Below are 24267 nucleotides of genomic sequence, written 5' to 3'. Positions count from 1 at the left end.
TGTATATGGCCCAGGAGGCCTGTAAACAGTAGCTATAAAAAGTGATTGAGTAGGCTGCATAGATTTCATGACTCGAAGCTCAAAAGACGAAAACGTAATTTTCTTTGGTTGTAAATTGAAATTTGCTATCGTAAATGTTAGCAACACCTCCGCCTTTGCGGGATGCACGGGGGATATGGTCACTAGTGTAGCCAGGAGGTGAGGCCTCATTTAACACAGTAAATTCATCAGGCTTAAGCCATGTTTCTGTCAGGCCAATCACATCAAGATTATGATCAGTGATTCGTTAATTGACTATAATTGACTATAATTGCCTTTGAAGTAAGGGATCTAACATTAAGTAGCCCTATTTTGAAATGTGAGGTATCATGATCTCTTTCAATAATGACAGGAATGGAGGTGGTCTTTTTCCTAGTGAGATTGCTAAGGCGAACACCGCCATGTTTATTTTTGCCCAACCTAGGTCGAGGCACAGACACAGTCTCAATGGTGATAGCTGAGCTGACTACACTGACTGTGCTAGTGGCAGACTCCACTATGCTGGCAGGCTGGCTAACAGCCTGCTGCCTGGCCTGCACCCTATTTCATTGTGGAGCTAGAGGAGTTAGAGCCCTGTCTATGTTGGTAGATAAGATGAGAGCACCCCTCCAGCTAGGATGGAGTCCGTCACTCCTCAGCAGGTCAGGCTTGGTCCTGTTTGTGGGTGAGTCCCAGAAAGAGGGTCAATTATCTACAAATTCTATCTTTTGGGAGGGGCAGGAAACAGTTTTCAACCAGCGATTGAGTTGTGAGACTGCTGTAGAGCTCATCACTCCCCCTAACTGGGTGGGGGCCAGAGACAATTACTCGATGCCAACACATCTTTCTAGCTGATTTACACGCAGAAGCTATGTTGCGCTTGGTGATCTCTGACTGTTTCATCCTAACATCGTTGGTGCCGACGTGGATAACAATATCTCTATACTCTCTACACTCGCCAGTTTTAGCTTTAGCCAGCACCATCTTCAGATTAGCCTTAACGTCGGTAGCCCTGCCCCCTGGTAAACAGTGTATGATTGCTGGATGATTCGTTTTAAGTCTAATACTGTGGATAATGGAGTCGCCAATGACTAGGGATTTCAATTTGTCAGAACTAATGGTGGGAAGCTTCGGCGTCTCAGACCCCGTAACGGGAGGAGAAGAGACCAGAGAAGACTCGGCCTCTGACTCCGACTCGCTGCCTAATGGGGAAAACCGGTTGAAAGTTTCTGTCGGCTGAATGAGCGACACCGGTTGAGCGTTCCTACAGCATTTCCTTCCAGAAACCGTGAGAAAGTTGTCCGGCTGCGGGGACTGTGCCAGGGGATTTATACTACTATCTGTACTTAATGGTGGCACAGACGCGGTTTCATCCTTTCCTACACTGAAATTACCCTTGCCTAACGATTGCGTTTGAAGCTGGGCTTGTAGTACAGCTATCCTCGCCGTAAGGCGAGTACAGCGACTGCAATTAAAAGGCATCATTCGGCTGTTGGAGGTCCTGACGAATCGTGTCCAGATAAAGCGTCCGGAGTGAAAAAGTTGAGGGGGGGGAAAACAAAAATATAAACGGTAATTAAAAAGTAAAAACCGTAAAGTTGTCAGGTAGCAAAATAGGTTGGCAACAAAACGCACAGCAACTCGAAAACAAGTCTGCAAGTTGTGACTTGCTGCCTTTTTAAAAATTCTAGTGCACTTAAATAGTTAACACACACACAGACGCAGTGGTCTAATGCACTGCTTCTCAGTGCAAGAGGCGTCAATACAGTCCCTGGTTTGAATCAAGGCTGTATCACATCTGGCCGTGATTTGGAGTCCCATAGGACAATTGGCCAGCGTCGTCCGGGTTTGGTTGGGGTAGGCTGTCATTGTAAGAATTTCTTCTTTAACTGACTACTTAAATAAAGGTTACACACACACACACACACCACACCACACCACACTGACTAAAAAGTTATTTTGTTGAAATTTACATATGTCCCCATTACCAGTAAAACATAATCAAAACCTATTTCTTTCACTTACTTGCTGTACTGTTTTGTTCATTTATTCAGTCGTTTCATTCTCAACCAGGATTTTATCATACATGTCAAGCAGTGAAGTTTCAGCTCTGTCTGTCCGTGGCCTCACTTCCTCGGTGCGCACTGTCATTGTGTCCATTTCCATCTTGTCCAGCTGTATATGTAACATTTCACGTAAACCCTGTTTCTTTTCTGCATCGAAGTAGCATTATTTGTACCTAGCGTCGAGCATGGTGGCGACACAGTAAAGAGGCTTATCGAGAATGCCACCGAATCGCTTGTTCACAGCCTCGAGTAGTTTTGTAAGTTTTTTAACGCCACAGTCTGCGTTGGCAGTTTTCATTGAGCAGGCATTTCAATGCCATGACAGAGGGTATCACGTCTGCTGCAGACGCAGTTAAGCTTATTTCTCGAGTCAGTTGTTTGAATGGAACTAGGAGTGTTCATGTTTCAAACATGTTCTCAAATGCCATTGAAATGGCAGCAGCGGTATGAGAACCAGCCCATTCTTGAGCGTGCAGTACGGCTTTCTTCAGTTCGAAATCAAATAATTTTATTGGCCACATACACATGGTTAGCAGATGTTGTGAGTGTAGCGAAATGTTTATGCTTCTCGATCTGACAGTGCAGCAGTATCTAACAAATAATATCAACATTTTCACAACAAAACCAAATGCACACAATCTACTAAAGGAATGGGATAAGAATATAGAAATATATGGATGAGCAGTGACAGAGCGGCTAAGATGCAAAAGTATAGAATACATAGTGTAGGATACAGTATATACATGAGATGAGTAATGCCATATATGTAAACATTCTCAAGTGGCATTATTAAAGTGACTAGTGTTCCATTTTTTAAAGTGACCAATGATATCAAGTCTCTAATTAGGCAGCCACCTCTCTGTGCTGTTTAACAATCTGATGTCCTTGAGAAAGAAGCTGTTTTTCAATCTCTCGGTCCCAGGTTTGATGCACCTGTACTGACTTCAGCTTCTGGATAGTCGGCAGTGGCTCGGGTGGTTTGTCCTTAACCTTTTATAACTAGGGGGCACTATTTTAATTTTTGGATGAAAAACGTTCCAGTTTTAAACAAGATATTTTGTCATGAAAAGATGCTCGACTATGCATATAATTGACAGCTTTGGAAAGAAAACACTCTGATGTTTCCAAAACTGCAAAGATATTGTCTGTGAGTGCCACAGAACTGATGTTACAGAAAAACCCAGATAAAAATCCAGTCAGGAAGTGCCGCATTTTTTGAAACTGCCTCATGGCAATGACTCCTTATATGGCTGTGGAGGAGCTCGGAGTCAGCTTACGTTTTCCCCAAGGTGTCTGCAGCATTGTGACGTATTTGTAGGCATATCATTGGAAGATTGACCATAAGAGACTACATCTACCAGGTGGTCGCTTGGTGTCCTCCGTCGCAATTATTGCGTAATCTCCAGCTGCAGTATTTTTCCGTTTGCCTCTGAGAAAACAGGAATGATTTTTCATCGAATAGAATAGTGAAAAACACCTTGAGGATTGATTCTAAACAACGTTCGCCATGTTTCTGTCGATATTATGGAGCTAATTTGGGAAAAAGTTTGGCGTTGTAAGTGACTGCATTTTCGTTTTTTCCCTTAGCCAAACGTGATGAACAAAACGGCGCTATTTCTTTTCCACAAATAATCTTTTTGGAAAAAATGAACATTTGCTATCTAACAGAGTCTCGTCATTGAAAACATCCGAAGTTCTTCAAAGGTAAATTATTTTATTTCAATGCTATTCTTGTTTTTGTGAAAATGTTGCCTGCTGAACGCTAGGCTTAATGCTATGCTAGGCTATCAATACTCTTACACAAATGCTTGTGTAGCTTTGGTTGAAAAGCATATTTTGAAAATCTGAGATGACAGTGTTGTTAACAAAAGGCTAAGCTTGTGTTTCAATATATTTATTTCATTTAATTTGCGATTTTCATGAATAGGAAACGTTGCGTTATGGTAATGAGCTTGAGGCTATGATTACGCTCCCGGATACGGGTTTGGAGTCGCAAGAAGTTAATGATCTTTTTGACCTTCCTGTGACATCAGGTGCTGTAGGTGTCCTGGAGGGCAGGTAGCTTGCCCCCCGTGATGCGTTGTGCAGAACACACCACCCTCTGGAGAGCCATGCGGTTGAGGGCGGTGCAGTTGCCGTACCAGGCGGTGATACAGCCCGACAGGATGCTCTCAATTGTGCACCTGTAAAAGTTAGAGGGTTTTCGGTGACGAGCCACATTTTTTTCAGCCTCCTGAGTTTGAACAGGCACTATTTCAGTTTGTTGGTGATATGTACACAGAGGAACTTAAAACCTTCCACCTTCTATACTGCTGTCCCGTCGATGTGGATAGGGGGGTGCTCCATTTGCTGTTTCCTGAAGTCCACGATCATCTCTTTTGTTTTGCTGACATTGAGTGAGGTTATTTTCCTGACACCACACTCCGAGAGCCCTCACCACCTCCCTGTAGACTGTCTCGTCGTTGTTGGTAATCAGGCCTACCACTGTTGTGTTGTCTGCAAACTTGATGATTGAGTTGGAAGTGTGCATGCCACACAGTCGTGGGTAAACAGGGAGTACAGTAGGGGGCTGAAAACACACCCTCGTGGGGCCCTAGTGTTGAGGAGGGGAGATATTGTTTCCTACCTTCACCACCTGAGAGTGGCCCGTCAGGAAGTCCAGGACCCAATTGAACAGGGCGGGTTCGAGACCCAGGGTCACAAACGGGGCGATAGTCATTTAGTTTAGTTACCTTTGCTTTCTTGGGAACAGGAACGATGTTGGCCATCTTGAAGAATGTGGGGACAGCGTCCTGGGATAGGGATTGATTGAATATGTCCGTAAACACACCAGCCAGCTGGTCTACACTTGCGCTGATTTTATTTATTTAAATTTTATTTTACCTTTATTTTACTAGGCAAGTCAGTTAAGAACAAATTCTTATTTTCAATGACGGCCTAGGAACAGTGGGTTAACTGCCTGTTCAGGGGCAGAACGACAGATTTGTAAATTGTCAGCTCGGGGATTCGAACTTGCAACCTTTCGGTTACTAGTCCAACACTCTAACCACTAGGCTAATGATGCAACTAGGGATGCCTTCTGGGCAGGCAGCCTTGCAAGGATTAACATGTTAAAATATTTTACTCACGTCGGCCACAGGGAAAGAGAGCCCACAATCTTTGGTAGTGGGCTGCGTCAGTGGCACTGTATCAGCCTCAAAGCATGCAAAGAAGGTGTTTAGTTTGTCTGGAAGCAAGACGTTGACGTCCGCGACAGGTCTGGTTTTCTGTTTAACCCGTGATTGTCTGTAGACCCTGCCACATACATCTTGTGTTTGAGCTGTTGATTGCGACTCGACCTTGTCTCTATACTGACACTTTGGTTGTTTTGATTGCCTTACGGATGGAATAACTACACTTTGTATTCGGCCATATTCCCAGTAGCCTTGCCATGATTAAATGTGGTGGAATGTACTTTCAGTTTAGTTCGAATGCTGCCATCCATCCATGGTTTCTGGTTAGGGAAGGTTTTAATAGTCGGCGGGTACAACATCTCCTATACGTTCCCTTATGAACTCGCTCAGCGTATACGTCAGTGTTATTCTCTGAGGTTACCTGGAACAAATCCCAGTCCAGGTGATCGATGCAATCTTGAAGCGTGGAATCCGATTGGTCAGAGACCTAAGCACGGGCACTTCCTGTTTAAATTTTTGCCTATAGGAAGGGAGCAACAAGATGGAGTCAGGGTCAGATTTGCCAAATGGAGGGTGGGGGAGGGCTTTGCGGAAGTTAGAGTAGCAATGGTGGAGCATGTTACTCACCCATGTACCGCATTCGATATGCTAATAGACTTTAGGTAGCCTTGTTCTCAAATTAGCTTTGTTAAAATGCTTTAGGGGGGATATACACGGCTGTGACAATAACCTAGTTCTCTTGGGAGATAATACTGTTGGCATTTGATTGTGAGGAATTCTAGGTCAGATGAACAAAGGGACCTGAGTTCCTGTATGTTACGATTATTAGTCGTTTATCATTATACATACAGCCGTGTCCTTATTCTTACCGGAGAGATGTTTATTCCTGTTGATGCGATGCACTGAAAATCACGTTGGCTATACCGACTCCGACAGCCTATCCCAAGCTAGCCATGTTTCCGTGAAACAGAGTATGTTACAATCCCGGACATATCTTTGGAAAGCAACTCTTGCCCTGATTTCGTCAACTTTGTTAACTAGGGACTGGACATTAGAGAGTAATATACTCTGAAGCGGTGGGTGGTGTGCGTGCCTCCGAAGCCTCACTAGAAGACCGCTCCAAGTCCCTCTTCTCTGTCCGTATTGTTTTGGGTCGGCCTCTGGAGTCAGTTCAAATACCCTGGGAGGTGCAGACAAAGGATCCGCTTTGGGAATGTCGTATTCCTGGTCGTAGTGCGTGTAAGTTGACGTCTCTCTGATATCCAATAGTTCTTCCCGGCTGTATGTCGAAGTATTTCTTAACAATGTAAGAAATAATACATAAACAAAATACTGCACAGTTTCCTACGGACTACAACTGAAGCTGCCATCTCTATTGGTGCCAAATCCTCGTCGACCCATTGTGCTGTCATACTCGCTGGTCCAAATATGAGTCGTGACGCTAATAGCAGTGGATGCGTCTTTCAACAATACTGTGTAACTCCGGTAGGGCAACATCTGAAAAATAGTGTGTACCGGAGATCGATTGACCAGTCGGCAAAAGCCAACACCATCTACGACAGAGCACGGTTGATTGTCATGGGCAATGAATGCCATTATCTTGGCGTTAATGGATTTCGCCTTTGAGTTGTCTTGCTGAAATGTTCTTTCTCTTTCAAATGACTGCTCGACTTGAACTTGTTTAGTTGTTGGAAGTGTACGCTTAGTATTCTTCTGCTTTTGTTCTGCGTAGCGCTGCATATTTTTTTGGCATCATTACGTCATCTACTTACGTTATATAATAAAGGTGAAAAAGATCTAGGTATGCACGTCAGCTTTGACATCAGTTTTGTACATCGGAGTTAAACTAGACATCGGGCTGATGCCGACGTTGGCATTTTCATCTAATATCAGCCTATTCCAATACGCTCACAGATTTTATGTTGTGCATCTCTATTAAATACTGGCCTAGACAATATTACAGTAATTGAGATCTGGGTAAATTAAGCTATAGTAAAGAGGTAGGAAGCAATTCTGATGATGCCAACAGATTTCATCAGTTTGCTGTAGACAAATGTAATATGATCTTTCCAGGACAACTTTTCATCAATTAGAACTAGAGGAATCTAGTGGATGCAACGTATTCCATTTCATTCCCACCAATTGTGATTCTGGCTTTTTAAAATGATTGTATAATTTTTTTTATACAATATTTCTTATTCTTAATAGTGAATACTATATAGTTAGATTTTTTTTTTTTTACATTTAAAGATAAACTAATTATCTGGAACCATTCATGAAATGTTGCCATGCCTGAGGTGGCTTCATGAACTATTGAATCAAATTTCTTATGTGATAAAATAAAATTGGTATCACCAGTGAAGAGCATGGGAAGTATGGTAGAGGACACATCAGCAAGGCCAGTAATATAGATTAGGAATAAGAAAGGTCCAATTTTCAAACCCTGTGGGACACCACAGGATATCTTGGCCCTGGTAGATGCACAGCTATTTGCGTAAACAAATTATTTTCGATCATAAACATAACTATATATCCAATTATATGTATCATCATGAAAAACATAATGCAATTTAGGAAGTAATATTTCATGATCAACCATGTTAAACGCTTTGGCTAAATATAGAAAGATGACGAGCCTATTAATTGTTAAGGGCTGTAAATATTTTATCCACAAGATGCAGAAGAGACATATCATTGGAGTAGTTTTTACGAAAACCATATTGATCCTCATATAGAATAGTGTTGATTTGAAATGTTTCAACATTCTCTTATACCCCAATTTTTCTAGAATTTTGGGTGATAATTTGTAAAAGATCTTGGATCCCCAGATTTATAGAGTGGGATAACTTTGCCAATTATCACATCTTTAGGAACAATACCAGTTTGCGTAGATTTGGTGAAGGTATACGTTGGAGCCTCAGTGATCAAGGAAGACATGGATTTCACCAAAGAGGCACCCATATTCACAAAGTGATTCAATTAACATGAAATAACATCAGGATCACTTATTTCCAACTATACATTTAGATGGGATAGTTGTAGATGCCTTTTTCTTATTCAACAGTTTATTGATGATTTTCCAAGTTGACTTCTTGGATTCTTGGAATTTGTTAGTAAAATATATATTTTGGGGGGATATCTAAAGTAGGTGAGTAAATTTGTTCATATACTTTTTGTAATTTGCAGAATTCGGGGGAGATGGATTTGTGGGGGACTTTTTATACAACTTGTTGTATAGGGATTTTTTGAGGCCGGTTGTAAACCAAGGTTTCCAGAACCCTTCTGCTGCTCTCTTACGTGGTTTAACTAAGGGAAAGCAGTGGAAAGATGTGAGAAAAGTCTGGAAAGCAGATTCCACATCGGCCTGATTTATAAACATTTTCCTATGAAATATCATCAATCAACATCTTAAAGCGCTCACAATTACTTGAGTTAAACATTCTACATGTAATGCTTCTAATCATTCCCATCTGTTCATTTCCAGTTGCCAACGAGAAGTGGAAAATTGGAAAGTGGTCAGAAATATCAGTATGAAATATACCTGTATTAACCACTTCTGGTAAATTTCAGGAAATTTAAATCTGAATCAACAATCATATTTCCCATTCGCTTCATTAATATCTAATGGGTTAAGGATCATGTTATCAGGGTTGATATCCTGCCCAACTAGGAGAGAGACAGAAATGCATGTCTCATGTCCAATACAACCATACATTTGTGTTAGTTTTATCAATAGGGGTGCACTTCCTTTGGAATGCACATGACACAGTCCACATAACACCACTAAAGACTTCAGATGGTTATGACATTTAGAGCAGTGTGTGTGTTTGGTCATGAGGTTAGCTGAGACACATGAACAAAGTTCTGTGTGTGTGTGTGTGTGTGTGTGCGCACGCACATCAAATCAGTGGACTATAGCTGACTCGAAGTATCAACTTGTAAAAATGAGCATTAGCGCTAATCGGCTGTAGCTGCGCTAGGGCACAGCCTCTATTTTTATTATTTTTTAAATATGTTTTTTTTAAACAGTGAGTTAACATATTTTCAGCACTTTAGTGTCCAACTAATTTTCTCATGCTCTCTCTTGTCTCTGTGCAGCAATATAATGAGAAATATGTTTGGAACATGAAATCGTAGTATTGAATTGCAATACATATAGAATCATGAGAATCGCAATACATATCGTACCGGCACCTAAGTATTGTAATAATATCGTATGGTGAGATCCCTTGCAATCCCCAGCCATACAGTAGTGGACTAGGCCCTGACAGATAACTTGGCTCTCTGATCAAGAGTTTGTCACCCTCTTTTCTCTCTCTTTCTCCAGGGGGCAGTGAGGGCCAAGGTCACATTCTCCAACGCTTTCCTGAGAAAGACTGGGAGGACAATCCCTTTCCACAAGGCATCGAACTGGTATGTATCTAACATTACTCGCACACAAACAAATGCACAATAGCCTACATATTTACCCGATGCTACATGCATCATCCGTAACCTGAAGAAAGGCTGCATCGTGAAGGGATCAACATCACCCTGAATAATTTACTGTTAATGTGTATTTAATGTCTTCCAAATAACCCTTATTCCAGTATTGATTACCTCATTATTGTCTCGTGTGTTTTGCCCGAGTCAGTATTGAAGAATTCCTAAGTGTTCATTATGTTTTACAAGATGAATGCCTACAGAACAATGGTTATTCCTTGGTTTGCTTCTAGCCTATTTCTCACCCCGATCCAAAATAAGGGTGTAAGGTTAATCATTTCTGACACATGGAAAGTTTTCTTAACTTGGTGTAGCCTGGTGGTGGAAAATAACTAAATGATAGGCTAGAGATCAGAGGTGAGTCACAGAGATGCAGAGTAGGGACATGTGACATAACACACTGGGATACGGCCCACTAATACTGTATGTTCCTCTCCTGTCATTGCTCTCTCTCTCGTGCTTCCTCATCTATCTCTCCCTCCTCTCCTTCTAACCCTTTCACCTCATTCCCTTTTCCCTCCTTCTTCCCTTCTTTCTCGACCCCTGCGCCCATTGATTCATTTTCTGTCAATCTCACCCTCTCCCTCCTCCTCCCTCCTCCTCTTTCTCCCCATCTCCTTTTCTCTCTCAGTTCTGTCAGCCCAACGGATGGCAGTTGGTTCCAGAGAGGGAGCGTCCGTCGTTCTTTGTGTCGGTTCTGACCGACATCAACTCAGAGCGTCACTACTGTGCCTGTTTCACGTTCTGGGAGGGCCTGGACAACCCACAGGTGAGAGACTAGAGGAGAAAGAGAAGATTCCCCCTGGCCACACTCCTCCTCACATTGCCAATGTCATTATGAACCAATAACAGTATCCATATAGCTGTACTAGAGGTTGACCGATTATGATTTTTCAACGCCGATACCGATTTATTGGAGGACCAAAAAAAGCCGATACCGATTAAATCGGCCAATTTTTCTTTCTTTATTTATTTGTAATAATGACAATTACAACAATACTGAATGAACACTTATTTTAACTTTATATAATACATCAATAAAATCAATTTAGCTGTTCAATGTGGTTTAAATAATGCAAAAACAAAGTGTTGAAGTAAAAGTGCAATATGTGCCATGTAAGAAAGCTAACGTTTAAGTTCCTTGCTCAGAACATGAGAACATATGAAAGCTGGTGGTTCCTTTTAACAGGTCTTCAATATTCCCAGGTTTATGGAACTATTTCTCTCTATACCATTTGTATTTCATTAACCTTTGACTATTGGATGTTCTTATAGGCACTTTAGTATTGTCAGTGTAACAGTATAGCTTCCGTACCTCTCCTTGTTCCTACCTGGGCTCGAACCAGGAACACAACGGCAACAGCCACCCTCAAAGCAGCGTTACCCATGCAGAGCAAGGGGAACAACCACTCCAAGTCTCAGAGCGAGTGACGTTTGAAATGCTATTAGCGCGCACCCCGCTAACTAGTTAGCCATTTCACATCACATTGTTACACCAGCCTAATCTCGGGAGTTGATAGACTTGAAGTCATAAACAGCAGAGCTACTGGCAAAACTCACGAAAGTGCTGTTGGAATGAATGCTTATGAGCCTGCTGGTGCCTACCATCGCTTAGTCAGACTGCTCTATCAAATCATAGACTTAATTATAACATAGCAACACACAGAAATAGGTCATTAATATGGTAGAATCCGGAAACTATCATCTCAAAGAACAAGACGTTTATTCTTTCAGTGAAATACGGAACCGTTCCGTATTTTAACTAACGGGTGGCATCCATCAGTCTAAATATTCCTGTTACATTTCACAACCTTCAATGTTATGTCATAATTACGTAAAATTCTGGAAAATTAGTTTGCAATGAGCCAGGCGGCGCAAACTGTTACATATACCCTGACTCTGCGTGCAATGAACGCAAGATAAGTGACACAATTTCACCTGGTTAATATGGCCTGCTAACCTGGATTTATTTTTTAGCTAAATATGCAGGTTTAAAAATATGTACTTCTGTGTATTGATTTTAAGAAAGGCATTGGTGTTTATGGTTGGGTACACGTTGGAGCAACGACAGTCCTTTTTCGCGAATGTGCACTGCATCGATTATATGCAACGCAGAACACACTAGATAAACTAGTAATATCATCCATGTGTGGTTATAACTAGTGATTATGATTGATTAAGTTTAATGCTAGCTAGCAACTTACCATGGTTTCTTACTGCATTCGCGTAAAAGGCGGTCTCCTCGTGAGGCAGGTGGTTAGAGCGTTGGACTAGTTAACCGTAAGGTTGCAAGATTGAATCCCCGAGCTGACAAGGTAAAAATCTGTCGTTCTGCCCCTGAACAAGGCAGTTAACCCACTGTTCCTAGGCCGTCATTGACAATAAGAATGTGTACTTAACTTCTTATGGCTGGGGGGCAATATTGAGTAGTTGGATGAATAAGTTGCCCAAAGTATACAGCCGGCTCCTCAGTCTCAGTTGCTAATATATGCATAGTATTATTAGTATTTGATAGAAAAAACTCTAAAGTTTCTAAAACTGTTTGAATGATGTCTGTGAGTATAACAGAACTCATATGGCAGGCAAAATCCTGAGGAGAAATCAAAACAGGAAGTGAGAAATCTGAGCTTTGTATGTATTCACCACAGTCCCCAATGAAATGCCCCTGATATATTAATGATGTTGCACTGCCTAGGGGTTCCACTAGATATCAATCTTCTATAAAAATTTGAATGAGACCTGTGCTGTGTGAGTGAATGAGAGCAGAATCTATCAGGTGTCTGACAGTCAGCCGTTTTCTGATCACACGCATTCCTCATGGTATCCACTTGCTTTCCATTGCTCATGGAAAGGAATAATCTGGGTTGGAACTTTATTGAAGCTATATGTTAAAAACATCCTAATGATTGATTGTGGACCTGGGATTCCTGGAGTGCTTTCTGATGTAGATCATCAAATGTAAGGGAATATTTATCATGTAATGTCTTGTTTATGTTGACGTCAACATGGCGGCTATTGCGACATTCTTCTGAGCCCCGTCTCAGATTTTTGCATGGTTTGCTTATTCCGTAAAGTTTTTTGAAGTCAGACAGAGGTTGCATTAAGAAGAGGTATATCTATAATTCCATGTGTATAACTTGTATTATCATCTACATTTATGATGAGTATTTCTGTTGAATGATGTGGCTATGCAAAATCACTGGATGTTTTAACGCGCCAATGTAAACTCATATTTTGATAAATATGAACTTTATCAAACAAAACATACATGTATTGTGTGACAAAGTCCTATGAGTGTCATCTGATGAAGATCATCAAAGGTTAGTGATTCATTTTATCTCTATTTGTGCTTTTTGAAACTCCTCTCTTTGGCTGGAAAAAAACTGTCTGTGTTTTTCTATGGCTATGTGGTGACCTAACATAATTGTTTGTGGTGCTTTTGCTGTAAAGCATATTTGAAATCGGACACTGTGGTGAGATTCACAACAAGATTAGCTTTAACCTGTTAAGGATATTGAGCCGTTTGCGTCTCTCTTAGCCAACAGCCTCGGGGAAATGCAGAGCGCCCAAATTCAAATAGTACGAGATAAAACTCAAACTTTCATTAAATCACACATGCAGGGTACTCAATTAAAGCTACACTCGTTGTGAATCGAGCCAACATGTCAGATTTTAAAAATGCTTTTCGGCGAAAGCATGAGAAGCTATTATCTGATAGCATGCACCCCCCGAAACACACAAATGCGACGTAAACAAAATAATCAGCGTAGCCGGCGCTACACAAAACGCTGAAATAAAATATAAAACATGCATTACCTTTGACGAGCTTCTTTGTTGGCACTCCTATATGTCCCATAAACATCACAATTGGTTCTTTTTTTCGTTTAAATCCGTCCATGTATACCCAAAATGTCCATTTGTAAAGCACGTCTGATCCAGAAAAAAAAACAGCTTTCCAAAACGCAACGTCGTTACAAAAAATAAAAAAGTTGCCTATAAACTTTGACAAAATACTGCAAACTACTTTTGTAATTCAACCTTAGGTACTTGTAAACGTTAATAATCGATCAAATTGATCACGGGGCGATCTGTATTCAATAGCAGCAAGTCAATAAAACATGGACGATTTTCTCTCTTTCACAACTTCCCACAGTGGCACCTCTGACAGGAAGTGCCTATTCTTCATTTCACCAAAGATAAACTCCAGCCCAATTCCCAAGACTGGCGACATCGCGTGGAAGCTGTAGGAACTGTAAACAGGGCGCTATCTATTTTCCCTTGGCATAGACAATACATGGAACTGGCGGAGGGATATTTTTTTTCTTTTTTCTGAGCAGTTTTTCCTCTGGGTTTTGCCTGCGACACAAGGTCTGTTATAGTCACAGACATGATTCAACCAGTTTTATAAACTTCAGTGTTTTCTACACACACATACTAATCATATGCATATACTATATTCCTGGCATGAGTAGCAGGACGCAGAAATTTTGCACGTTTTTTTTCTTCAAAAAAGCGCAAAAATGCACCCTCGCCTCTAAGAGGTTTTAAAATGGTATGAGATACATGTACGTTTGAGGAATTTTAATTGAGATTTTTGATGTTTTAAAATTGGCACCCTGCACTTTCACTGGCTGTTGTCATATCGCTCCCGTCAACGGGATTGCAGCCATAAGTTAACTGACTTGCCTAGTTAAATAAAGATTAAATAAAGGTGTAAAAAAAAATAAAAAAAATAAACGGCGTCCAAAATTAACGATTTCCGATTGTTATGAAAACTAGAAATCCGTCATTCCGATTAATCGGTCGACCTCTAAGCTGTACTGTATAGCAAGTGTTTATCCCTACATTTTTCGCTGGCAACAAAGTTGTGGAAATGAGATGATCTGATCATATGAGAAACCGATAACGATTTATAAATGTTCCAGGCAGTACTTGACGTCTGATATTACATTTGATCTTTAATGATACATCTATAGAACATTTGCACAGGGTAGGCTACGTTCTGTACGCTGTATGATATTCTGTGTCTTTCTGTGTGTGTAGCTACAGAAAGCTGAGGCCAGTGAGGTGGATGAGGACGAAGTCCCAGGGCTGGTCCAGCCCGCCCAGGTCTTTGCCCCCAAGAGCCTGGTGCTGGTGTCCCGTCTGGACCACACAGAGGTTTTCAGGGTACAACGCACCTCAAAACAATACTGCATGTCCCTGTCCGATACTCCCATTGCACTTCTCATCTCGGTTTCTTGTTACAACGAAGTGTGTTTGAGACAAATCTAGGCTTGATTTGACTGTATTTTGCTTTAAGTAGTAGATGTGTTATTTTCCATCAAACCTCATTTGTCATTTCACTACAAGTCAAGGAAAGGTAGTTCTTGTCTTCTGACTGGGTGCCTCCCATGTGCAGAACTGTTTGGGGCTCATCTACACCGTGCACGTGGACAGCCTCAGTGTTCCCTTGGAAACAGTGATTGGAAACCTCCTCACCTGCGTCATCCCCGTTGCTGGTGGTTCTCAGGTAAACACACCTCCTGCATGCATACCGACTTGTACGTATTCTCCTGAGCAGTGCAGCACTCCTATCCAGCTAGCCTATTAGCTTGTTTGCCCCATCCAACCTGCTAGCATATTAGCTTAGCATATTGGCCGATACAGACTGCTAGCTTAATCAACCGGTTAGCGTTGTAGCTTAGCATTAGCGGGTGTGCTATGCTAACCCACAGTGCCGAGTCAATTTCGGGTCCTCAGCACAGGCCATCCTTGTGGTATTGGCTTGAGCGGAATTAGTGAAATGGTATCAAATACATCAAACACATGGTTTCCATGTGTCTGATGCCATTCCATTTGTGCCGTTCCAGCCATTATTATGAGCCGTCCTCCCCTCAGCAGCCTCCACTTCTACACACTATGTATAGGAATATCTACTTAGCGCTTGTATTTGCCCTATGTGCACAATTTAAACGTACTGTTTGTCTCAAACTAATTCAAGGATGCTACAGCATGTAGCAGTGTAACATACAGTACTACTACTATATTGGGACTATACGTACATTTCTGTACATTTTGTTCCCTTGTGTAACATGCCATTGAACTCCGCTGTACATTGGTTCCTCCTGTGTGTTACAGATAAGTGAGTCCCCAGTATGTAGTTTAAATCTTTCGGTTCCTCAGGCCCTAGCCTGTGACTGGCTACTGGGCTGCTTTCAGGACCAGGTAACATCACCTTCCGGCAGCTTCTTACCAATCCGCTTGCCTCATTGTGATTTTTTTTTTTAGCTATTTAGATAAACATGACGATTCTAAAAAGTATGTTTTGTATTTCCTGTAATCATCTCAAACCATGCTGATTAATATTCACTCAGTGGTTTGCAGTTTGCACTAATCTGCTTTTGTGGGTTTTGTGGCCTAACGATGCTGCATATTCCATGCTACATAACCTGTCAGTCATTTTGATCATTTTTGAGACCTTTTTAAAATCAATTTACTGTTTTGATTCTATGTGCCGTTGTTTGTCGTGGATCGATCTGACGTGTTCGCCATTGTTGATCTGTTACTTGATGAGGAACACACATTGGTTCTCTGAGGGTGACCATATGGGGCACCAGATGGCCTCATAGCAGGCAGTGCTGTGGTCTGAATGAGAGAGGACTAAACAGCATTAACACAGACGCGCAGATCTTGCAAACAAAAACAAACATACACTTGACTTGCACACACTCAGAGACCTTCGTGCATTGGATAGTATAGCACAGAGTGTTCTGTAATAAACTCAGCAAAAAAGAAACGTCCCTTTTTCAGGACCGTCTTTCAAAAATTATTTGTAAAAATCAAAATAGCTTCACAGATCTTCATTGTAAAGGGTTTAAACACTGTTTCCCATGCTTGTTCAATGAACCATAAACAATTAATGAACATGCACCTGTGGAAAGGTCGTTAAGACACTAACATCTTACAGATGGTAGGCAATTAAGGTCACAGTTATGAAAACTTAGGACACTAAAGAGGCCTTTCTACTGACTCTGAAAAACACCAAAAGAAAGCTGCCCCTGCTCATCTGCGTGAACTTGCGTTAGGCATGCTGCAAGGAGGTATGAGGACTGCAGGGCAATAAATTGCAATGTCCGTACTGTGAGACGTCTAAGACAGCGCTACAGGGAGACCGGACGGACAGCTGATAGTCCTTGCAGTGGCAGACCACGTATAACAACACCTGCACAGGAGCGGTACATCCGAACATCACACCTGCGGGACAGGTACAGGATGGCAACAAGAACTACCCCAGTTACACCAGGAAAGCACAATCCCTCCATCAGTGCTCAGACTGTCCGCAATAGGATGAGAGAGGCTGTACTGATAGCTTGTTGGCATGTTGTAAGGCAGGTCCTCACCAGACATCACCGGCAACAACATTGCCTATGGGCACAAACCCACCGTCGCTGTACCAGACAGGACTGGCAAAATGTGCTCTTAACTGACGGGTCACAGTTTTCTCTCACCAGGGGTGATGGTCGGATTCACGTTTATCGTTGAAGGAATGAGCGTTACACCGAGGCCTGTACTCTGGAACGGGATCGATGTGGAGGGTCCATCATGATCTGGGGCGGTGTGTCACAGCATCATCGGACTGAGCTCATTGTCATTGCAGGCAATCTCAATGCTGTGCGTTACAATTAAGACATCCTCCCCCCTCATGTGATACCCTTCCTGCAGGTTCATCCTGACATGACCCTCCAGCATGACAATGCCACCAGCCATACTGCTCGTTCTGTGAGTGATTTCCTGCAAGACAGGAATGTCAGTGTTCTGCCATGGCCAGCGAAGAGCCCAGATCTCAATCCCATTGAGCATGTCTGGGACCTGTTGGATCGGAGGGTGAGTGCTTGAGCCATTCCCCCCCCAGAAATGTCCGGGAACTTGCAGGTACCTTGGTGGAAAAGTGGGGTAACATCTCACAGCAAGAACTCGCAAATCTGGTGCAGTCTGTGAGGAGGAGATGTACTGCAGTACTTAATGCAGCTGGTGGCCACACCAGATAATGACTTTACAATTGATTTTGACCACGCCCATTTGTTTGGGACACATTATTCAATTTCTGTTAGTCACATGTCTATGGAACCTGTTCAGTTTATGTCTGTTGTTGAATCTTATGTTCATACACATTTACACATGTTAAGTTTGCTGAATATAAACTCAGTTGACAGTGAGAGGACGTTCCTTTTTTTGATGAGTTTATAACAGTACATGAAAAGCTATGGTAGGTGTTTGTTACGGTGTAATAGCAGGTTTGATACTATCAAATCTCAAACTTCTAATCACACATGCCTTTTTATTAGACTCAGGTCTGGACTTGCTCGGACTCTCCCCAGTCATGCCACATCAACCACTGTCATCCCAACATGCATTGCAACATATCCACTTTACTACTGGAACTGGCAATCATCTCAACTGTCAGATATGGACTCCTGGCATACAGAGTAGCAACCTTTAGCCCCAATACTGTACACTGGAATATATGAGTCTGATATGGAACCTGCCTGAACGTTTGTGTGTGCGCACATCTGCCCGTCTGTATGAGTGATTGAATAGATAATTGTAAATGTCTGTCTAGTCTCCACAATGTCTTCCCATGAACCAGCCCAAGGACGTTCTGTCAATGGGCCAATCTCCATAAATAACTTAATTTCCTGAAATATTAACTGTAAAACATTAACTAAGCAAATTTCCCTTTTTAAATTAACTTTACTGAAAATTGTCAATGTTACACAAGTTTAACATTTCAGTCCTCAGTTATTTCATCCCATGGTCATGAACACATCGTCTGACTAATTCACATGTTGGATGTACAGTTGATGTCGGAGGTTTACATACACCTTAGCCAAATACATTTAAACTCAGTTTTTCACAATTCCTGACATTTAATCCTAGTAAAAAATCCCTGTTTTAGGTCAGTTAGGATGACCACTTTATTTTAAATAAGTGACATGTCAGAATAATAGTAGAGTGATTTATTTCAGCTTTTATTTCTTTCATCACATTCCCAGTGGGTCAGAAGTTTACATACACTCAATTAGTATTTGGTAGTGTTGCCTTTAAATTGTTTACCTTGGGTCAAACATTTTGGGTAGTCTTCCACAACCTTCCCACAATTTTGGCCCATTCCTCCTGACAGAGCTGGTGTAACTGAGTCAGGTTTGTAGGCCTCCTTGCTCGCACACACTTTTTCAGTTCTGCCCACAAATTTTCTATAGGATTGAGGTCAGGGCTTTGTGGCCACTCCAATACCTTGATTTTGTTGCCACAAGTTTGGAAGTATTCTTAGGGTCATTGTCCAGTTGGAAAACCCATTTGCGACCAAGCTTTAACTTCCTGGCGGATGTCTTGAGATGTTGCTTCGAAATATCCACATGATTTTCCTGCCTCGTGATACCATCTATTTTGTGAAGTGCACCAGTCCCTTCTGCAGCAAAGCACACCCACAACATGATGCTTCCACCTGCGTGCTTCACGGTTGGGATGGTGTTCTTCGGCTGGCAAGCCTCCCCCTTTTTCCTCCAAACATAACGATGGTCATTAGGGCCAAACCATTCTATTTTTGTTTCATCAGACCAAAAGACATTTCTCCAAAAAGGTCGATCTTTGTCCCCGTGTGCAGTTGGAAACTGTAGTTTGGCTGGCTTTTTATGGCAGTTTTGGAGCAGTGGCTTCTTCCTTCCGTAGCGGCCTTTCAGGTTATGTCAATATAGGACTTGTTTTTACTGTGGATATAGATATTTTTGTACCTGTTTCCTCCAGCATCTTCACAAGGTCCTTTGCTGTTGTTCTGGGATTGATTTGCACTTTTCGCACCAAAGTAAGTTAATCTCTAGGAGACAGAACGTGTCTCCTTCCTGAGTCGTATGATGGCTGCCATGGTCCCATGGTGTTTATACGTGCGTACTATTGTTTGTACAGATGAACGTAGCACCTTCAGGCTTTTGGAAATTGGTCCCAAGGATGAACCAGACTTGTGGAGATCTGCAAAAAAAATTCTGAGGTCTTGGCTGATTTCTTTTGATTTTCCCATGATGCCAAGCAAAGAGGCACTGAGTTTGAAAGTAGGCCTTGAAATACATCCACAGGTACACCTCCAATTGACTCAAATAATGTCAATTAGCCGATCAGAAGCTTCTAAAGCCATGACATAATTTTCTGGAATTGTCCAAGCTGTTTATAGGCACATTCAACTTAGTGTATGTAAACTTCTGACCCACTGGAATTGTGATACAGTGAATTATAAGTGAAATAATCTGTCTGTAAACAATTGTTGAAAAAATTACTTGTGTCATGCACAAAGTTGATGTCCTAAGCGACTTGTCAAAACGATAGTTTATTAACAAGAAATTTGTGGAGTGGTTGAAAAACGAGTTTTAATGACTCCAACCAAAGTGTATGAAAACTTCTGACTTCAACTGTATGTAGCTGTGGATGCTTCCATTTTATTTTACCTAAGTTGATAGCTGGTTTGACTCTGTGCCTTATGTTCATTTTGCTGCACTCTCATGTCATAATGCCACGCTGTTAACGTGTGAATATATTTGTAATGTTAATGTTTTGTCATTGTTTTGCCATGTTTTTGTTTGGATCCTGTTGTCTCTAATTTGTGTGTTCTCCTATGGTGTATTTCTCTCTCTCTCTCTCATGTGTGTGTGTGTTGCTGGACTTGTGTAGCCGGGCCAGGAGGAGAGAGAGGAGAGCTTGGTACGCCGCCTGACTACTTTATTCTCCTTTCAACCAATCAGCTCCTAGCTTTCCCCAATTCTGTCGGGATTCTCCTATGTCTTTGTAACTCCCATACCTCTCTCAGCCCATCCTCCTCTCCTCCTCTGCCAGTCAAAATAGTTTTCCCCTGAGAGGTCTGCAATCAAATCACTTTAAGGCTCAACCTGTTACCCGATGGCTGATCTGTTATTGGTAGCCTGGAAAAATCCTATGATATCTAATTTGTTGTTGACCAGACGAGTGACTGAAATGGTGATCAACAGCTGGGTCACTGTGTTCTCAGTGCTGCTGTTGAGAGCATGAGCTAATGTCAACCTTTCCTTCTAAGCTATACACAGATATACCTGGGCACTGTATTTTATGTACTTGGAGATGAAGATTTGGCTGCAGTAGATTCCTGCTTCTGGAGTTGATTTGAAACGCCTGTATTTTCGAAGAATTTCTGTACTTAAAATCATTTGCATTCCTACTTGTCAACTGTGGTATACAGCCTCTGTAGGTAGTTCCAGTTGTTTCTGTATATTCTGTTGTATTACTATGTGATGTCTGTCCTCGAGGCTGCTGTGGTTGTGTTTCTATGTGATGTATTGGATGCCTTCTTTGACCTTGTGCTACCTGTCCTGTATGCAACTTTTTGCAATCTGTCTTCATTTGCAGGCAAGACTCACTGTGCTAATCATGCTGTGCTAACAGGCTTTTTCGGTCTTGCAAATACTTAAAAATCCAAAACAGTCATTGACATTTCATGCAACATAAAGATCACACTTACAAATTATAGCAATTTATATCTTACACCAACTACTACAACTCTCTTGAGCTATAAATGTAATGTATGCGCTGCAATGTGAAGATCAGATGTTTCATGAATGTTACAATCAACAACAAAAATCAATCATTGTCTTACACTTTCCTTCTGAGTCACATGGCCGTAAGAGCTATCCCGTAACACTAAACAAATAAGACACTAAACCAATAAGACATTTCAAATAGTAAGACCCCCTGAAATACTTCAAACGTATGAACTCTGCCCTTTCCATACTCAAAACACAACGGAAATCTTTCTGTATGGACAATCTGGCATGTCATTGGTATTTGACTCCCATAAAGGCTCATTAAATATAGTGGGCTGATTGAGTCTGTGGTAAGGCCCATTTCTATGGGTTTCTCAGTTCAGCATAGGTCAGTTCTCTCATGTTCAGCTGTGAATGGCCGGTTACTGTGGAGTTCTAATGTACCTGCTAAACCCCTGTGATTCTCCCCATCTGATTTCTCCTCTCCTCGATACCTCTGTGATTGTGCTGATTGTTGCTGATCCCTTTTTTTCCCAAGAAAGGGCGTTGACATGATCTGTTCTCTTTTTCCACGCGTCCCTCTCTCTCTTTTTCTCTCCCTTTGTCTCTCTAGAGGACTATAACATTGGGTGCGGGCGATCGACAGGTCATCCAGACTCCTATCAACGACTCCCTCCCTGTCAGCGGCAGCAGCGTAGCCCATCTCTTTAGACAGCTTGGTACGGCAAATCACGATGCAGTTTATTCAGCCCTGGACCGATGGGGCACTTTATGATCAGTGATATGGACCAATCAAAGTCCAATGTTCCTTTTGAGAGAAGACCTTCCCCAATTGTTGAAATTCTAACTGAACGCAAATCACAGGCCTATATTTGATATGAGTTAGGGGACAAGGCAAAAGTGTGTGTATATATCTCTATACTACTGTTGAAAAGTTTGGGGTCACTTAGAAATGTCCTTGTTTTTGAAAGAAAAGCACTTTTTTGTCCATTAAAATAACATCAAATTGATCAGAAATACAGTGTAGGCTTTGTTAATGTTGTAAATGACTATTGTAGCTAGAAACGGCAGATAAAAAAAAAAAATGTATATTAAAAAAATGGGAGGCCCATTATCAGCAACCGTCACTCCTGTGTTCCAATGACATGTTGTGTTAGCTAATCCAAGTTTATAATTTCATAAGGCTAATTGATCATTAGAAAACCCTTTTGCAATTATGTTATCACAGCTGAAAACTGTGGTGTTGATTTAAAGAAGCAATAAAACCGGCCTTTAGACTAGTTGAGTATCTGGAGCATCAGCGTTTGTGGGTTCGATTACAGGCTCAAAATGTTGGGAAACCAAATTATTTATTCTGAAACTTGTCAGTCTATTCTTGTTCTGAGAAAGTAAGGCTATTGAAATAAACGCTATTCCATGCAAGAAATGACCAAGAAACTGATCTCGTACAGCACTGTGTACCACTCCCTTCACAGAACAGCTCAAACGGTCTCTAACCAGAATAGAAAGAGTGGGAGGCCCCGGGGCACAACTGAGTTAGAGGACAATGTCTTGTTTTAGAAACAGACGCCCCACAAGTCCTCAACTGGCAGCTTCATTAAATAGTACCCGCAAAACCAGTCTCAATGCAGTGAAGAGGCGACTTCGTGATGCTGGCCTTCTAGGCAGAGATGCAAAGAAAAAGCCATATCTCAGACTGGCCAATAAAAATAAAAGATTAAGATGTGCAAAAGAACATAGACACTGGACAGAGGAGCTCTGCCAGCATCCAGGAGTCGCCTCTTCACTGTTGACAGTTCCAGCTACAATAGTCATTTACAGCTGATCAATTTAATGTTATTTTAATGGACAAAAAATTTGCTTTTCTTTCAAAAACAAGGACATTTCTAAGTGACCCCAAACTATATATACATACATTACAGCCTCATTCAAAAATGTATTTAATCGTTTTTCACCCCCTCATCAATCTACACACAATACCCCATAATGACACAACAAAAACAGCCTTTCAGAAATTTTGGCCAAAAAATATACATTTTTGCACATGTGTAAAAATAAAAAACTGAAATACCACATTTACATAAGTATTCAGACCCTTTACTCAGTACTTTGTTGAAGCAACTTTGGCAGCGATTACAGCCTCAAGTCTTCTTGGGAATGACACTACAAGCTTGGCACACCTGTATTTGGGGAGTTTCTCCCATTCTTCTCTGTAGATCCTCTCAAGCTCTGTCCGGTTGGATGGGGAGTGTCACAGCACAGCTATTTTCACTTCTCTCCTGAGATGTTCGTCCGGGCTCTGGCTTTGCCACTCAAGGACATTCAGAGACTTGTCCCGAAGCCACTCCTGCGATGTCTTTGCTGTCTCCTTTGGGTCGTTGTCCTGTTGGAAGGTTGACCTTTGCCCCAGTCTGAGAACCTGCTCCAGAGCACTCAGGATTTCATCAAGGATCTCTCTGTACTTTGCTCAGTTCATCTATGCCTCTATCCTGACTTGTGTCCCAGTCCCTGCCGCTGAAAAACATGATGCTGCCACCCATGCTTCACCGAAGGGATGGTGCCAGGTTTCCTCCAGATGTGACGCTTGCCATTGAGGCCAAAGAGTTCAATCTTGGTTTCATCAGACCAGAGAATCTTGTTTCTCATGGTCAGAGTTCTTTAGATGCCTTTTTGCAAACTCCAAGCGGGCTGTCATGTGCCTTTTCCTGAGGAGTGGCTTATGTCTGGTCAGTCTACTATAAAGGCCTTATTGGTGAGGTGCTACAGAGATGGTTGTCCTTCTGGAAGGTTCTCCCATCTCCACAGAGGACCTTTGGAGCTCTGTCAGTGACCATCATCAAGTTGTAGAAACCTCTCAAGGATGATCAATGGAAACAGGATGTGCCTGAGCTCAATTTTGAGTCTCATAGCAAAGGGTGTGAATTCTTGTGTAAATAAGGTATTTCAGTTTTTTATTTGGTATAAATTATCAAAACATTTGAACAA

The 24267-nt window shown here is 41.7% G+C and overlaps 1 protein-coding gene across 14 annotated transcripts in view; it reads left to right on the top strand.

Annotated features, from left to right (window-relative positions):
- LOC135515871 (myotubularin-related protein 5-like) overlaps window positions 1-24267 on the top strand; it is an 82601-nt gene that overhangs the window by 25965 nt on the left and 32369 nt on the right. For 8 of the 14 annotated variants that reach the window (XM_064939681.1, XM_064939673.1, XM_064939671.1 and 5 more), the window contains exons 2-8: window positions 9585-9670; window positions 10371-10508; window positions 14783-14908; window positions 15141-15251; window positions 15860-15946; window positions 20441-20470; window positions 21896-22001. In XM_064939681.1, the coding sequence (XP_064795753.1) occupies window positions 9585-9670; window positions 10371-10508; window positions 14783-14908; window positions 15141-15251; window positions 15860-15946; window positions 20441-20470; window positions 21896-22001 (684 nt within the window). The remainder of the gene's footprint in view (window positions 1-9584; window positions 9671-10370; window positions 10509-14782; window positions 14909-15140; window positions 15252-15859; window positions 15947-20440; window positions 20471-21895; window positions 22002-24267) is intronic. The other 6 variants (XM_064939680.1, XM_064939683.1, XM_064939682.1 and 3 more) reach the window with 2 other exon arrangements.

Source organism: Oncorhynchus masou, chromosome 27, assembly GCF_036934945.1.
Source record: "Oncorhynchus masou masou isolate Uvic2021 chromosome 27, UVic_Omas_1.1, whole genome shotgun sequence".
NCBI lineage: Eukaryota > Metazoa > Chordata > Actinopteri > Salmoniformes > Salmonidae > Oncorhynchus > Oncorhynchus masou.
Note: the sequence above shows the minus strand (reverse complement) of the source record. Positions and strands in the feature narration are given on the sequence as shown.